Source organism: Mus caroli, chromosome 11 (genome assembly GCF_900094665.2).
Source record: "Mus caroli chromosome 11, CAROLI_EIJ_v1.1, whole genome shotgun sequence".
In the NCBI taxonomy this organism is placed as follows: Eukaryota; Metazoa; Chordata; class Mammalia; order Rodentia; family Muridae; genus Mus; species Mus caroli.
This window is the reverse complement of record NC_034580.1, coordinates 37,798,283-37,817,235: the sequence shown is the minus strand read 5'-3', so window position 1 is coordinate 37,817,235 and position 18,953 is coordinate 37,798,283. Positions and strand designations below refer to the sequence as shown.

The window sequence follows — 18,953 nt, the reverse complement described above, 5'->3', positions numbered from 1 at the left end:
CTTCCTTCCTTCCTTCCTTCCTTCCTTCCTTCCTTCCTTCCTTTCTTTTTTCTTTCCTTTTTTGCCAATATTAGTTACTTTGTGGCATGGCAGCTATATATTCTCCTTGTAATATTTTGCAAAATTGATGTTATTTCAAAATATCCAAAATGTTTGAATTTGTAAATTGGTAGTTATAACAAGCAACCAGGCCTTCCACACCCTCTTCACTGCTGCACTCTCTGCTTTTGCTAACTATGCTCTCTGTCAGCAGGGAGCTTTCAGCACTGACTCCAATGGATCTTGGCTCTTGCATCTCTACATTATGAAGGTGGTTCAAGCTGGTATACTCCTTGCAGCCAGGAGCATCTTTCCTGGTTTCAAGTAGGAGTCAATAATAGAAACAGTTCAGGACCTGTCAGTACTGTGGGACAGAACTTATCCCAGCTAAGTTCTAAGGAAACCCATATTTCATTAGCCTAACAAATAAACCCACAGTGACAGCGGTGTGGCAATTAGGTTACATAAACTTATAACTGTAAAGACACATCATTAGGTTATATTTTTAAACTTCCATATGCCACCCAAACTCAGGCATAGAGAAACATGTAATGCCATCTTCATGACAGATTTTCTTAAATTCACTGGTTTTCCCATCTCTCCTGACATTTCATTGAAATTTTTATATTCTACACTTTGACATTTGACAGGTTTGCTTCAACTAACTTTGTCGAGTAGGAGCATCTGTTTTAAAATGGCAAACTATGTCCAATCATCCCATCTTCCCTTTTGTTAGTGTCATGGGCCATTCTAACAATAGCCAGGGTTTTTAAGTCTTGTGGTATTCGAAGGGGTGTTTTTATGAGATGCTTTGCAAATCAGCTTCCATTTACTTTCTTTAATTACTGAGATGGTCTGCTTGAGGTATAAGGCCCGTGTTTTATTTTTACAGGGTAGACTCAGGTTTTGTTCAATTTCAGACACAAATTTTGAATTCTCATGAGGGTTAGAAAACATAACAATATGAATAGCAATGAATGTGTAATAATATCACAGGGAAGCAAGCCAGAGAGCAAACGAGTTGCTGCAGTAGGAGATGCCTACTTGTACTTTCTTTGTATATGCAGGATCTAAGTAAAATATCTTATCGTTTCTTTGACAGGTGTTGATCCAGAGAACATGGTAGTAGATATTACCAACATGGAATGGCATATTTTTCACTTTTGAAGAATAGGAGGCAAGAGACAAAGGTGATCAGACTACAAAATCATAACAAACCACTTATTGGCTCTCCATAAGTTGTCTCTGAGGGAGTAATGGATGAGATTGTGTCTTGCAGTAGAAGCATCTTGTAGCCCTAATTGTGTTTCCTGGGTAGTACATCATAATTACTGCAGAAGGCTGAGGAAAAGGAGTTTTATCTTGGGCTACTAAACTAAAGTGTGGGGTGTCAGTTTTATAAATTATTAACCTTGGAACACTCAAATTAAATGGAATGTCTGCCTCCTCATGGAGCTCAGGGAACATGATAGAAGAACAGGTAGAAAGAGTGTGAGAGACAGTCAGGATAGAGGACACAGAGAAAATGAGGTCCTCACAAGAGACAGCTATATCAGGATCCTGTCAGCAAAATCTTGCTGACATATGCAATAGTGTCTGGGTTTGGTGGCTGATTATGGGATGGATCCCCAGGTAGGGCAGTCTCTGGATGGTCCAATGTTCCATCTCAGCTCCAAACTTTGTCTCTGTAACTCCTTCCATGGGTATTTTGTTCCCTATTCTAAGGAGAAATGAAGATCCACACTTTGGTCTTCCTTTTTCTCGATTTTCATGTGTTTTGCAAATTATATCCAGTGCCTTGCAAATACGGAAGTGGATGCTCACAGTCATCAATTGGATTAAACTCAGGGCCCCCAATGGAGGAGCTAGAGAAAGTACCCAAGGATCTGAAGGGGTCTGCAGACCTATAGGAGGAACAACAATTTTAACTAACCAGTACCACCCATAGCTTGTGTCTCTAGCTGTATATGTAGCAGAAGATGGCCTAGTTGGCTATCATTGGGAAGAAAGGCCCCTTGGTTTTGCAAACTTTATATGCCCCAGTACAGGGGAACGCCATGGCCAGAAAGCGGGAGTGGGTGGGTAGGGGAGCATGGCGGAGGGAGGGTATAAGGAACTTTCAGGATAGTCTTTGAAATGTAAATGAAGAAAATATCTAATAAAACTTAGTTTAAAAAATTTACACTGGCTGAAAATGCTGTAAAAAGAAAAAAAAATAAGGCCCTCTAAGTCACCATGAGCAAAGCTCATAAGAACTCAGAGACTGAAGCAGCATGAACAGGGCCTGCATAGATCTGTACCAGGTCCTGTTCATGTATATTATGGCTTCTGGGTTAGTGTTTTTATGGAACTCCTAAGTGTGAGAACAAGTGGATCTCTAATTCTAGTGCCTTCTCTGGGATCTCTTCCTTTTATTGTTTCATCCTGTCCAAGTTCAATGTAGTATTTTTTTTTAAATCTTATTATGTTTTGTTATAGTTTAATGTTTTCTCTTAGAATCCTGTTCTTTTCTAATGAAAAACAGAAAGGGAGTGGATCCTTGTGGGAGGGAATGTGGAGAGGACCTGGGAGGAGTTGGAGGAGGGGAGATGACTTAATCAGTGGCTCAAGGTAAAAAAACAAAACAAAACAAAACAAAACAAAACAAAACAAAACAACCCAAAATCTGGGAAAAGATGGTATGTGGGCAGAAAAATCCAAAGGGAAAAAGAGAAACATGGCAAATGCCAAAGAGAGTCTTTTAATACTAAAGGGAATGACAGATAGACAGCAATTTACCAATGCAAAGAGAATACAGGTTACCAATATCAAAGAATGAAAAGGGACTACCTTTTCATTCACTACCATTCATTAATACCCATCCCATAAGCAAGAGTGTTATGATAAAAAACACAATTAGAAATTTTATGCAGATATGCTTCTTAAGGAAAAAATGTTTATTAAAATATACAACTTCCTCAACATTTTGCAAGAAGGGAGAACTTAATCTATTAAAAACCCATAACTATTAAACTCTTAATTTACTAAAAACTTACTGAGAAGCAAACTTTGTAAAGATGATTTTATATGTGAATTTTATCATACATTAAGAACAGGAGGAGAAACAGGCTCATTGGAACTTTTTTAAAAGACTGAGGGCCAAGGCGTTTGCTAAGGCCAGCAAAATCATCATTGCTACAATGCCAAGGTCTAACAAAAGCTCACCCCCAAAACAGAGAAAGCTACAGTGTAAGGCACTTCCTGATACAAAAACTAACCAGGAGAGTAGAATATCACACTTAATAGCTGCTAAAGAGACGTTAAAGGAGGGTCTCTGAGAGGTGTTGGATCTCAGACCAGGGGTTCTTTTCTAGAAGGATACTCAAAGGGATAGAGATCTCAGAATATAATTATAAACTTATTAAAACTTGATATTTTATAGTTGCATATTTAATTTTGATTTGCCTTTTATATCTCAATAAAATGAGGAAAACACTTTAAAAATTGTTATACTCTGGGAATGAAGCTAATTCCAATTTCGACAATTTCTGGTCTGGCTAAGTTCTTTAACCATTGTTTTTTCACCTTTATAATAGGGGGTGGCATTGTTCCTGTTCAAGATGTTACTACAAGAAATGTGTGAGATGACCAAGGAGACGACTTAGTCAAAATACACAGCAAAGAGATTTTTTAAGTGGAAACTGCTAGTTTCTACATGTCAAATCAAAAGGGATGTTTTTGCTAAATTTAAGGATTTATTTTTGTTGTTGTTGATGGTGTATCTTCACAATCCAAAACATTGAGCCAACTGTTTTATTACATTCCTGTAATGCCAAAACCTAAAAGCTGAAGCAGGGGATTGCTATGAGTTTGAGGTCAGCCTGGGTTACATAGTGAGTTCCAAATAAGCCTGAAATATAAGCTTTTTCTCAAAGAAGAAGAAGAACAAGAAGGAGGAGGAGGAGGGAAAGGGAGGGGAGAGGAGGAGGAGGAAACAAGGAGGAGCAAGAGAAGGAAAAGAAGAAGGCAAGGGGATAAGGAGGAGAAGGAGAAAGAAGAAGGTAAGAAGAAGAAGACAAGGAGGAGAAAGAAGAGGAAGAGAATGAGGAAGACAAAGATACTGAGAAGCAAGGCATAACGAGTTAGTGTAGCATGGTCCTTAAAGTTTAAAGCTTCACAGAATTGCAAGATGTATTCACATCACAGATTTCCTGCATATTGTAGCAGTTTATATGCTCTCTTGTGTTTGCTATTACTCTACAATTATAATTGAAAATATGCATCATCATTCCATCAAGGGCAGTTCATCCCTGATGTATGTTTCCTGATTCTGTTAATTAATTTGATTATTTGGCAGTAAATTTTATTAAGTGTTACTCAAGCCATAATTCACTATACATATAAACAAATAGATTCAGCATTTATGACTATAGTAAATATTTTCTTTAAGCATGATTTTTACAAGGGGCATTTGAAATCAATTAATTTAATAGAGTGCCTTTACTTTGGTAGGAAATAAGTCTTTTATATTCTAACTGTCAGAAAAATTAGGGAATCACTGACTAGCAATCATTTAGGAGATATATACATATATTGATACCAAGATACTAATGACAAATTAATAGCCCTTTCATTAAGAATAGGGACTGAGGTGTTAGAGCAACTTTTATTGCTGATGTGGCTCACTGGTACATTTACTTAAAGTAGGATATGTGTGAAGAGACTTTCTGGGATTGCATAGCAACACTACACCTCATTAGTTCTGTGACCCTTCCTAACCCATTCTCACAGGGCTCGCATGCTAAGACAAGGCACTGAATGTAAGCTTTTCATATATTTAATGAATGTCCAATACAGTATATATTATCATAGATGTTATGTGTGTGTGTGTCCATGGGAAATTTCACATAAGTATTTTATAGTGTTATTTGAGTAACACAAAAACCAATCCCTTTAAAAACCGTGGTTGTTAGTTGCAAATAATAAGAACTGTCCTGGGTTAAATTAAATAGGAGAATATTAAACTGAAAATTAACAGTATCACAAGACAAAGCAAAGTTCAGACTCATCCTTTGTACCACAGCCAATGGGCTGCAACTGGGGGTTCACTGTAGATGCCGTGGGCTTGTGCTACTGAGCACAGTGATACACAGATACAAACTGTCACTTATTTTCTCCATAGACTTGATGCTTCTGTCTGGTCTCATGTTATATACCTACAACTCAAAAGTATATGATCAGTAGTGTTCTCTTTGCACCTTCTGGTTGTCAAGCAGGGAGATTGTGAATGTCTGGCTTTTCAAGGGATGTGAATTCTACATTACAGAATGGGATTGTTAATTTATAAAGAAAAAGATGAAAGTATCTAATTCCTCTAAAAGCACACAACTGGGTAGATGGAATTTAATAAAGGTTCAAATGCCTGCGGACACAGTGAAGTGTGTTAATTGTATTGGAGATATAAACAAGGAGGTTTATGATAAATACAAATGCTTAAAGATATGAGCTCTAACAGCAGACTAACTGAGGTAATATCTAGGCTTAGATACTGTTTCATATTGGCAGTTGTCTCACTGAGACCTGCATTCTCCAGCATGCTTTGCTCAACAGTTTCTATTGATGTGGGAGATCTGTTCATCAGATGCACTTGCTGAGACTTGAATTCAGAGCTGGACTATGTAGAGAGAGACGTACAGCTTACAGATTCTAGGACATTAGCATAGATTATATAACAAGAAGGGAAGTTCTGCTTTAGTGACTGAGTAGTAGCCCCTGATTCATCAGATGGTCACACTAACCCTCGAGAAGCTGCTGCTTTGGCAACAGAAGGCTGGGCTGCAATTCTGTGAGTCAGATCAGAAATCTCAGCCTATTTTCTATTTCTCCAGTCCTGTCAAGATTTCTCTTCTGCCTTAAAACCTAACTACAGAGTTCTATTTGCTGCAACTAAACCTTAAGCAATACATTCACTTCTTGGCCTTTGTGTACTTCTATTTATATATCCAACTATGTTTGCATGTATGTGTGTGTGTGTGTATATGTATGTATGTACTTGTTTATTTACACACACACACACACATACCACTCAACCTCCCAAATGTCTTATATCCTCATATGTACAGATGACGTTATTAGCAGCCACAGGAGATAGGGAAGTCAAGCCTGTGTCTAGACAGCATGGAACCATGACAGGCACTATTTGATATATGGTGATTCTTAATGCTAATGGTGAAAACAATCATGATGTCATTAAATAATAACCACTGGGTTGACTGTCACAGAGATTAGCATGGGCACAGGGAATAGAATTGGAAGCCATCGCAAAGAGAGAGATTTGATTTTCAAAAAATAACCATCATTATTTAAGGCCCACGAAAAGAGAAATCTTGGAAAGGTAATGCAGTGAGTCAAATTTTGGATGCGTCACAGTTCAGTGGGCTGCAACTGTCAAATGAAAACAAAATACATTGTCTGAAAGTGCTGTCGAGAAGGTCTGTGGGTGTGCTTAGGGGTATAGCTTGGGAGACTCACGTCATGTTTCCAATTTTCACCCTAAACACTAAGCAACCCACAGCTGTGCCAGTTTCTCCTAATCCTGCCTGATGGAGGATCAACTGAAGGACAGCCAGGAAGAGACACTATACACAGCGACAGAGCATTGACACAACTCCTCAGTCAAAAACAAACAAACAAAAAAACCAAAACCAAAACAGAAACAAACAAAAAAACCTAAACAAACGGGTTTGCCCTTCTCTCCTTCCCCCATGAAGCTTGAGCACTGAGGACCTGCACTGCATTTTCAGAATGTGCAGATTGAGAGCAGGAATCAGCCTAGTAGTAGAAACTGTAAGAGCAGGGAGGCAACAGATTCTGAAAGGTAAAGATGCCCAATGCCACTTTCTGGACAGAACATTTCCAGGCAGAGCATCATTTCTGAGCAGTGCATCATTAAAACACCCAGTGTCCTAAGAGACCCAGAAGCTCACTTTGTCCTTTAAAAATTGTTTCAGCCGGGCGTGGTGGCGCACGCCTTTAGTCCCAGCACTCGGGAGGCAGAGGCAGGCGGATTTCTGAGTTCGAGGCCAGCCTGGTCTACAAAGTGAGTGCCAGGACAGCCAGGGCTACACAGAGAAACCCTGTCTCATAAAAACCAAAAAAATAAATAAATAAATAAATAAAAAATAAAAATTGTTTCAATTTGAAGTCTGTAGCCTTGTCATTGTTCCCTTTCCTAATCTGAACAGCTCTGTTTATCAAACACAGCCAGAGCAATGTGTTACTCTGGGAACCTCTCACTAAGGATGGGCTTTATATAGTTCAAAGTTGGAAGTCACTGGGTTCAGCATGTTCACATTTATTGTGGTATTTACAATATTTTTCTTGGAATATTATAGGATAAAAATCTAATAGGGGATCAATTCTGTCAATAAATAGTGTTATCTTCAGTTGCTAAAAGAATGGATGCCAAAAAGCATCTCTTATTCACATGAAAGTCTTGACTGAAGCCAGAAGGAAAACCACATACCTACCTATGGTGTGCCCTGTGGGCAGGCAGCAACTCTGCTACACTAGAAACTCTATAACCTTTTACTTAGCACACTGTATTGGGAGGAGCCTAATGATGTGTTGAGGTAAATGGAATGAATAATTACAACTTCAATTATGAGAGTGGAAAGTACTAATTGTATAACACTGAACTATGCTTTATTTAGGTTTACCCCATTGGGATTAATAAAATAGTGTTTTCCTTTGCAAATATAACAATTGTCATTTGAGTTCTAATGTGCTTCAGGTTCCTTTCCATCTTTGTGATTTTTACATAAAGCAAAGACACCTGAAGATATGAATATAATGAATGTAGAGTCTTATTATTCTTCTCTGAGAATATGACAAGTGATAAGATTTGAGAGTAGAAAATCCTTGGCAGGTGCTGACACATTATCAAACCGATATCCTGCTCCAGATCTGTTCAAAAGTATAGTGAATATGAGAATGTTAGTTTTCATTTTTTTGTAATTATATTCTTTCTTCTTTCAACCCTATGGTTTATAATATCATTAACTACCATCATCCATGCAACTATAGTGTGAAGAAGTGATATTGTAAAATCCTCAGCCTGGAAGGATGTATAGACTCCATGTGAGAGAATCAAAGTATATTAAATTTTATGAGTTTTTGTGATGGGGATGTTGGATTTATATGAACCCACCTTCTATTTTAGTATCTTTCAATAAACTTCTGTGTTATGACAAAAATATCTTAACTGTCTTCTCTGTCCAATATGGCAGCTTCTAGCTATACACTGAGTCAACATGTCAACATATGCATAGTGTAACCAATGAATTGAATCTCTGATTTTATTTCATTTTGCTAAATGTGAATTTAACTTTATATATCATATTGGAAATTTAAATATATAATGTATTCATAAATATATGTACATTTATAAATGTATGATAATAAATTGCTGTTTATTAATAGACATGGTCATTTAAATGATATTTTATTTAAAACAGAAATAGCTGTTTTAAAGAGAAAGACTTTATTGAGTGAAAGTGAAAGATACACTTTCACATCCAAGGTGGTGGTTTCAAATGTTGTCAGAACTGAATGGCAGAAGAATTCAAGTTCAAATATCAAAGTGAGAAACAACATCTGCCCAAGGTGCTTAAATTCTATTGACACCATTAAGACTTATCTATGGCTACTGGGGACTGATATCTATTTGCCTGGACTATAGTCCAACAAAATATAAAACATAGCAAGGGTGGGAAGATACAGCCTTGCCTTCTGCGAGCCTAGATAAAATTCTAGAGACTGTCAAACCCAAACAGCAATTCCAGCTGAATATTATGCAATGACTGAGGGATCACTTGCAATACTCTTGGCTTTTTCTTGGGTAAATAATTATAACTAGGCTTTACTGGAGTGACAGAGGAATATATTAATTCAAAATAATTCAAGGCTCATTTAAAAGTCTTGGTCATTTTATTCGTTTATGTATCTCCACCTTTCCCTGTCCAGTACAGATATAAATAGTCATAAATACATTTTCTTATGAGGAGGAACAGATTTGAAAGGACTAACATTATTTTTAAAAGAGTGCATCTACAATGGATCTTACTAGTGCCTCAGCTAATTCTGCACAGATACAACTGTTAAATATATTCATATGAGAAAAATTTGTGAAAAGAAAAAATGTGGCTAAGTCATAGTAGACAAGCACAAACATATGTACACATGAACACACACACACAAAGAGAGAGAGAGAGAGAGAGAGAGAGAGAGAGAGAGAGAGAGAGAGAGAGAGAGAGAGAGACTTGAAGCTTAGCAAGGATTCGATTTTTATCTTTTCCTAAACAGCATCACTCCCAGCGGGATATGCAGATGGGCTCTGCAGCCTTACATAAACCAGCACTGCCTTATCATCCTTTAATTAAATTCTTTTAGCTTTTGCTGGTGCCAACTAACCCTCAACCCACAGCTACTTAGAAACTATTTAATCTCATCACTCTCCCAATAAAATAATTTCTCCATGCCTAGTAAATGATCTTGCAAAATACAGCCACCCATTTGATTTTCACCAGCTATAATTGCCTAAAGCTTTTCTTTAACTTTTCTGACCTAAGTTGCCTTTTGGCATTTTTTAGTATTGGTCTATTTTTCCCTCTATATCAGATACAGTCAAGGTTCTTAAGAGGAAATCCTGTAGTAGTTATCTGAAAAACAACTCTCCTGTTCAAATGCTGCATCTATCCCTCCCAATCACAATGCTCCTCCTCGGGGTAAATGAGTCTACTCCAACTCCAATTTCTTGTACCGTGTGTTTAACCTGTCTGTTTTGTATATTATTTACATTTTCTTCAGTAGTTCTAATTGCCAAATCTCTCTCATAAAGGGTTGTGTGTTTAACTGAGTCCAATATTCTAGGGATAATTTGGTAATATCAATGGTGATGTTGTCTACAGAATCATTAGTCTTAGCATGGCACAGAAATGGTACCTTGTTTGTCTAAGTATCTCTGCTTGCCTATTTCACTGAAGAAGATATAATGGGTATTCTACCTGTGTTCCAAAATGCTCCCTATCACTGTATCAGTTTAGCCCAGAGACCCATGTGCTTACTGCCTCCTCCATCCTAGAATTACTGATGCTGACCTATGTCATGACCTCTAGTCATGACATAGATAGTCCATACAAGCCATCTAAAATTCTCAAGATAGATTTTAAGGTTTGTTCTAAGTATCATTTGTTTAACTTAAAGAATGACTTTATCCTACCAATATTATTTAATTTATCAAAATACTGTACTTTACTCTTTTCATTATATCCATAAGCTTATTATAACGCATGGTAAGTAGTTAGTGTCCAATGAGTGTTTAATGAAGAAAGTAATTATTGAATGAGTAAATGAATGAATGAATGGATAGATTGATGGGTGGATGAATTTATTTTTTATGCCCCTTACTCAAAGCATTTCAGACACAGGTTATGCTTTCTCTACTGAATATTTATTGATAGATCATTATCATTTAACAATAGTATTGGGGCAATTGTGATGAGAAGAGAAAGAACAGGAGGAGAAAAAATGATGAGGAAGAGAGAGAAGGATCATGGATAAAGGAAGGAAAAGATAGTCTGATGACTCCCTGGGCTACCAAGGGAAACAATTGGCTAAGGTGGATATTACTGAGGTGCCAGACATCATCTATATGCTTTTTGTTTATGGGATACTATTTGAATACATTCAGCAAAATGGAAAAATAAAAAGGCTTTCATATCACATGCACTGTGAAAACATCATCACATCTCATTTTCTACAATGATGATTAGCAGTCTGGATAAATCTTTAGTACCAATTCCCTTTAGAACAGACTATTTAAATGGGCATTGAGAAAAGGGATGCTTTAATCTGGTCATCCAATATCAGTGTCTTCCCCAAGACATATATATCAATGATTTATGACCACATCAGCAAGTTATTGTGTAAATTTAAAAATTGCTATTTTCAAGTTGTAATTTAACCCTTGAGTGCTGCCCATTTCTGCTGGTATTCCTTCTTTAAAACAAACCAGCTTTTTTTTTTTTTTTTTTTTGGTTTTGTTTTTAAGAGGACAACAAAGAACTTGAAGTAAGATCACGATGATTCCTCCATCCATGAATAACTATGTTTCCTTATGAGTTCAGTAAAATTTTACCTCCAAAACCATAATCATAATAAAATAAAGTGGCACCAAAAAGCAAACTTTCCTCCAAGAAATCCTCCCTCTGAGCATCTGAAACTGCCGAAAAGTTTGGTCTTTGAGAAATATTGTACCACAAGTTAAGCACATGTAACAAGCAATGCCATCTCAAAGATATTTACATAAAATTAATCAGTGAAATCCTATAGGCCAGCTAAATGAACTAGTTCTATATAATGTGAAGAAGTAATTTGGAAATAATGATGAGTTAGAATATAAGCATGCAATTAGTTTCTATATAAGTGTGTGTAAATTTAATTACCCCTAGAAGCTGTCTTTTTAAAATGAGTAAAATTATGCACAAAGTTTCATAAATGCTCTGTCTGCTCAGAGCAGTGATTTAGACTCTTGCTGCTTGCCACAGTTAAAATTTTTCTCGGAGGCAGAAAACATCTCACAGTCCAGCTTCTTGCTGTACTCAACACTGAGTTAAAATTGTCAACTTCTAACTATGGACTGGGATAAGATACAAAAGTGTTCCAAAGCATGGGTGGAAAAAGCAGACTCAAGCTTCTCCTTACCCTTAAATGCAGATGTCTAGAATGCAGAAGGATTACAGAATCAACATTTTAGCTATCCCCCCCCCCAGCATGGAAGATGACTAACTCATGATCATGAAATCCATTGTGCCAAAAAAGCAAACACATTACAAAACAGGCCAGCATCATATATAGAATAAACATACACACCTAAAGGCATGCTCGCTCACTCTCTTTCTCTCACAGTCTCACTCTCTCTTGCACACACACACACACACAGTCTTGATTACTGTATGGCCTTTGGCCTTCTGCAAGAAGCTAAGTTTCCAACACTGACTATCCTGCTCCAAAGCAAAAACAAGCAAACAAAATCCACAGTCCAACCTTCTTACACATGATCTTAGCCAAAAGGCCAAGAAGCGATAGTCCAACCTTCCCAATGCAGTCAGTCTTCATGGCCACATTCCACATTCACTTATCAACTATAAGGGATAGTATTCATGAGTGTCAAGGACAACTGGGCCATTTTATCACATGCTGTCACCTTCACATTCTTTCTAAGGCTTGTGTTAACCTTTGTACCAATTTCGTACCAAATCAAATGCCTGAACAGTCGGTGATTTCCTTCCAGGGTATTGGTGCTGTTTTTATTGACAAATCACACTTTCCCCTAAACATGTTCTCAAGGATTTCGAGATAGATGTAAGAAAGTGACAGCATTAAGGTGGAGAGAATGTGTCAATGTTTGCCTGGACCAAATTTCAAAATACTCCTCTAGCATCTTTGCCAAGATTGTTGATTAGTTGATTGAAGTATGATCCTGCTTAGCATGCCTGTGCCTAAGGTAAGCCTCAAACATGAAGTCCAGCCAGGCTGGATCTGCCGACACTTACAGCTTTCAATCTCCAATGTACAGTTTTGTTCATCCAGTGGATACCGCCTTAGGTCCATCATGCAGGCAGCTGTAGTTGTGATTCTAGAAGAGAATTGGCAATATGAGTTGTTAGTGCTTAAAGCCAAGTGCAGAAGAGGAAAAAAAATAAAAACCAACCAACAAACAAAAATATAACCCTCTTAGAGACTTAATCCTAGCCTTAGCATCCATACAAGGGAGTGATCTTCTTTTGGAAAGTGTTTTCCTTCACAATTCTTCTTCTGGCTCCTAAAGAGATTTGATTATATAAGTATTCAATGGGTCACTAACAACTTCAACCAAAATTACCTAAATGTGTTTCAAACGCAATTCACTGAAGTCTCCAGAGTGCCTTTGGGGCATTCTAGTTGTATCTCAGGTGACTGGAGATGGTGACAAAATATTCTAATGACTCTCACATTTGCTTTACCCCATCATTTTGCAAAATGTTAAAGTCTAATCTTCTACCGAGCTTACTTTGGATCCATAATTTTTCATGCTTAAAACCATACTGTACTTTGTAAGCATCTTCATTAAGATACAGCCCACATGAGCCTTCTATCTATGCCTAATCATTTTGTCCTAAATAATCTGATGTACTCTTGGCTACTTAGAAAGAGAAGAAAGAATGGAAGTTCATATTTTTGGATTTGACAACCTACTTTTGCTCAACTGTAGGAGCTCAGAGCTCAGCTAGAAACTGAAAAATGAGACAGAGCTCTACTCTGGAGGAAATAGCCTAGACTATACTTTCCAAACTGCACCTATATCACATGGAACTAAACCAAGAAGCCACGGAGCCTCATTCCAGGAATATACTTGGGTGAATCTGAAAAAAACTGGAGGTGTGGACAAGGAATATGTTATTGGTTATTCATAATGATCTTTCTTAATTTAGTTTTCTTTTCTGTAGTACAAAAATGCTTCCCAGAGCAGGTTTCTTATTGGTTTCTTCCTTGTTTAGTGAGTCCTGCAGGTCACTCTGCCTCAATTCTCTACTATCCCACTTTCTCCTATAAGTCTGTCCCCATTGGTTCCCCTACAAGATAGTGCAGAAGCTGGACCTCAGACCTTTCCATCTGTGTCCCTGATTCCATCCTCCACACAAAACACAGAGTACATCTCATCTGTGAAAAATATAGTGGCTATTCTAAGTTTGGCTGACTCTTTCTCACATGTTTTGTTTCTCTTCTCCTTTCCCACTAGCCTCTCCTATTGTGTTTTCTCACAATGCTTTTCCACCTCCACCTTTGTTCTCTATGTCTATAACACGCATCCCCCCCTTGTTCCCCTCCCTTCTGTCACTCAAATCCTTCCCTCTCAGAGAAGCTCCCCCAGGACAGCCTATCCAGGGTGACTGTCTTAACTCAGGCTCCATCTTGGCTTTCTGTTCACTGCCTTCAAGCAATTACCACAATCTGGAATTAGCTTGTTAATTGTTTTCTCAGAAGAGTCTTTTTCTTTCAATAAAATTTAAGCTGCTTATGAGCATAGACTCTGTTCAATTCAGGGCAAAGGCATTCAATAAATATCGGTTGAATGAGAAAAAAACATTAATTTTTAATGAGGTAAGTGGTTGGATTTGCTCATTATAAGGCTTTGTATTTGAAAGAGTATTTTATTGCTTTACTTCTGTTTTGACTGAAAATGGCACTGTGTCTTAGGTTAGAGATGTCCCTTTTGTAGGTTGAACAATAAATGGAATTTAATCAATTTAAATTACATGAAGAAAATTATTTTAAGGTTATTTTTATCAATTTGACTGTTTCAGCTTTCAATGAGATTTATGTTGCATTTAAATTCTACAAATTTCATTAAAATGAATATTCACATTTAATATTCTTGTAAAATGGTACTTGGATGGATTTCTTCTTGGCCTACTGTTTCCTCTTAAAATTTTGTATGACATTATAGATTGATACACTCTGAATTTCCTCTAACATACAGTTTACAAGAGGAAATGAAATTTAGGAAATGGTAGATGTACCATAACCCAGTGCTGTTCTGGAAAGTTGTTACGTGGATTCCTCACCCTAGAAACTAGGGCAAATAACTTACTGAGTCTGGTAAACCAATACAAAAGACCAGACCGTTGCAGGGACATAATTACAATTTCAAAAAATAAGAGAAACAGGTACAGAAAGCCAGCTGTGTAATTGAGGTGAAGTTTGTAATTAATACTACAGCTTGTAGTTCACACCTCTGCTAATACATATTCATACCAATTAAGAACCGTGAACTATTCTGTATACACTAAGATAAACAAGTCCCCTGATGCTATCACAGAAGGAATGTGTTTTCTTCATGTTTTCAGAATAAAGTGAAAGGAAGGATGACTGACACTGTAACTCTGTCAATAGAATGCCCACCTAGCATATATACAGCCCTGGCTTCTATTCCCAGAACAGGACTGTAGCTGGAGAACCAGAAGTTTAAGATCAAATGTGGTAAGTTTGAAGCCAGATTGGGGTACACAAGCCATTGTGTAAACAACAGTAACAGCAATGACGACAACAACAGAAGTATTTTTTCTTCTAATATTCATACGATTTATTATTTATTTTATTCCTTTTTTAACGTTATAACTCAGGTAGTAGATCCTATGGATATTTTATATTTAATGTTTGTAGTTTGGGTCTTCTATGGGAGTAAATTCAAAACTCTGGGACTAAATCTTGGTCATGTCTACAAGAACTAGTCATGCCTCTGATAATATACTGGCATTCTATGCCTACTGGAAATACTTGCCAACCGAGTCGGCTGTAGGATGATAAATGGAAGGGATGTGCAACTTAAAAAGTGCTCTTCAACTTTTGTATTAGTCTGCAATGAGCAGATATCAAGTCAGCTCATTTCACCACATTTCACTGAAAAGTAAAAAGTACCTGCTTGCCCAAATGAAATGTAAATTCCCACACACGTGTCCGTTATCAGTAGGCTGAACCATAACTATGAATATAATAGTGATGCCATCTAAATATATAACATTGTTACATTTATGTGTATATATCATAAACCTAGTTATTTCCAAAGTGTCCATCTTTGTCTTATCTTGTATTTAAAAGAAATGTTCTTGACATGTGCCACTAACTCACAATTAAATAATAAGTCACCAAACAAAATAGAGACGCAAAAGTCAATGTAAGCACTGACTGACAAACTAAGAATTATGAGTTGATATTTCTCATGTCAGAAACTCTCACATACATTTAATAATTAAAAGCATTTTAGTGAAGAAAGTACCCTGTAATGAATCCCATTCCAAAAAGGCCAGTGGCAAGCATCTATGCCTGTTTTATCTGTGCAACAGATGCAACTTCAATGCTAATGAAGATTCTTAACACCATTAATGAGACTTAAATCACTCAATAGTATTACAAGTTTTCTTTAAAGAGAGACTTACTGGCTGCCACAAACACCCTACTTAAAGATGGCAAGATCCAGAGGATCAGAGAATTTTCTGTGAGATTGTATCTCCTAATAATCAATGTCAGAAGCTACATCCATAAATTCTCATCAACATAACTCTCAAAAGAAGCTGAACAAAGACCACACTACTAGACATGCCAAATTGGACTGGAAAAACAAACAAACAAACAAACAAACCATGAGGCCTCAACCATTCACAAAGGACTACAGGCAGCTAAGCAATACTGAGAGGAGAAAAATACTTTTCCCATGCAAAGAGCACACCAGTTGACTATCTCATACCAAATGGACAACCCTGAAATCATACATAAACAGTATTATGTGGAGACTAGATTAGTTTTAAAACTTAACAATATGGAGACAGCCTTAGTTTTTAATCAAACCAGTCAGTTAACCTATAGAATGAAAACCCTCCTTATGAGTGGAGAGTCTTCAGTTGTAAACACCTTCAACAGAGTAGAACTATTTTGAAGAATGAAAGTTTTACTTAGAAACACCTGTATTTTATTTGGAGCAGGGGATTGTGAATAAACTTTTCCCTACTGATTAATCAGCTACTATTGCTCTATAATGACTTGTATCATAAAATATTAGTATGGAGCAAAAACAAAAAATCAAAACAAAACAAAAATCCTAAATATCCAGTAAGAGCTAAGGATTCATTAGAGGCATCCATAAATCAAGAAATAAAAAAGTTAATCCAATATTTTATATCAAAGATATAATTTATATTTTTGTAGCTTTAGAGGACAAAAATATCACTCAAAATATGAGTACAGCTAAAGATGACTACTAAGCAAAAGTAAATGCCACTTGTCCATACTCAAGATGAAACACTTGAAATCACAATGTGTGTGACAAATCTTACACCTTGCAGTAGAGTCTTCAGGAGGTGATTGGGAAGTTGAAAACATGAACTCATATGTATAGTCTCTGAGAGTCTTGGGGGATTTCAAACAGAGATAGTAAGCACATGAATTAAGTGATTTTAAATGACTCTGATTCCTTTAATAGACGATGTTATACTTATTCATCAAGAAAGTTTGTTTTTATCCATATAACTGTCTGCTTAAAACATCAAATGTGGTATCCTGAACTATAGTTTGTATACAGTGCTCTATTTCGTACTGTGCTTTTGTTTGTTCAACTAATACATTTACTCAAAACCTACAACCAATTATAACTGCAAAGGAAAAAGAAGACCTTCTGGTATTAGTAGACAAAATACCCAGAGGAAAATGAAGAATTTTTAAATAGGGAGAAGGAGAGATGGTGCAGAAGTTAAATATGTAGGCTGGTCTTCCCAAGGACCAGAGTTCAGTTCCTAGCAGGCACATCTAGTAGGTCATAACACACACTCAAACGGAAAATAAAATCTTTAACGAGGTCAATTTACGCAAGCATGTATCAATTTTTGAGGTTTTCAAACAAACAAATTAAAATTTCAACATAGAAATTCTAAATTTAAGTATTATGATATTAACTCAAATTATAAAATGTTCCACCGACCTCACTGATTCTCTTTCCTTAAAAGTTCTTTAAAAGTGGCTTTCTTACTACCATATTTAACATCATTCTGTATTTTGTGGCCACTTTTGTTGGGAAACAAAATTAACTTTCACACTAACTCCAATGCTATCAGCTCTTAGATTTTGTTGATTAAAAAGAATATAGATAAAGGAGGTGGGTAATTTGTTAAGTGGAAAGCTAATGTAAAAAAAAGCGCACACAATATTAATTGATCAGTTACTAATAAGTTGTAAATACTATTAATACTGTAGAAGTGTTTTTTCTCATTTAAGTCTAATTATTCTCATCTAGCAAACATAAGGAGTAGGGTATGTTTTTAGAGTCACACCGTGAATAGGAGAACAGGGAGTTTTTTCATAGCAGGCTTTTGATTAAATAGTCCTTGTATTTAAGAATGAGGCAACTAACTTCAATGGATAACCTTGACAGTATGGTGTTTGTTCTTCAGAAGTCTGTTACATACATTCAGAATGAGCTAACTCATTCTGTGATCCTGTATTCATACATTCATGATATGACCTTGAGATGGTGTAATTCTGTTTTACCCACACATGCAAATGTTGTATTTTGCAGATGTTTATTCTGCTTTACTCAATTATGGAGATCAGCCCATCCCAGACAAGTAAATACAAGCGTCTCCCTAAGGAGTCTCTGTTAATGCTCTCTCTCCTCTGATTGAAGGTCCTCCTTAGCTCCTCCCCACTTTTTTTTTGTATGTCTTTCTAGCCTCTCCAAAGGCCTTGTGCTTACATTAAAAATCTCCAAGACTCTTGCATAATTGTTTTTAAAAGCGCCTTTGAAGTCCTCTTATGGAGTCACATGCACTACTATGCTCAACTTTGTAATCACCCAAAAAAGTAAGATTGCTGGCAATCATGTTCCCATTTGATAAATCATGCATTTCAGATTAGAGCTATTTGTGCTCTTCTGCAGATGTTTGGCCTTCCGTGACTCTTTCATTTTCTGCAAAGATACTGTGACCATTAAAGGGCTACCCAGGTCTCTGCCACAAATGCAGACACTATTATTTAAGAAATTTCCCTAAATAAATAGCCTGCTTCTGCAATCCAACGAGAAGTCTCATGCAAGTTCTCATTTTGTAAGGACATAAACCCCATTTCATCACAAACATTAATATAAATGTCCCAACCTAGGTTCTTACTTGCCTTCTATTCTCTGTTTTCCCCATCTTCCCTACACTATATTTTTTGGTAGTTTTACATACAAATCCTATATTTATCTTAGAGTCTTATTTTTTTCTTCATAAAATTTACATCAAAAGAAGTGAGAGGCACAAGGACAAGTAAACATCTCATAATTTGATCATCATTTAACTGAAATT

General features: G+C 36.6%; 1 protein-coding gene across 2 annotated transcripts in view; it reads right to left on the bottom strand.

Annotated features, from left to right (window-relative positions):
* Gabrb2 (gamma-aminobutyric acid type A receptor beta2 subunit) overlaps positions 1-18,953 on the bottom strand; it is a 207,480-nt gene that overhangs the window by 88,046 nt on the left and 100,481 nt on the right. For both annotated transcript variants that reach the window (XM_021176879.2, XM_029483941.1), the window contains exon 6: positions 12,633-12,715. In XM_021176879.2, the coding sequence (XP_021032538.1) occupies positions 12,633-12,715 (83 nt within the window). The remainder of the gene's footprint in view (positions 1-12,632; positions 12,716-18,953) is intronic.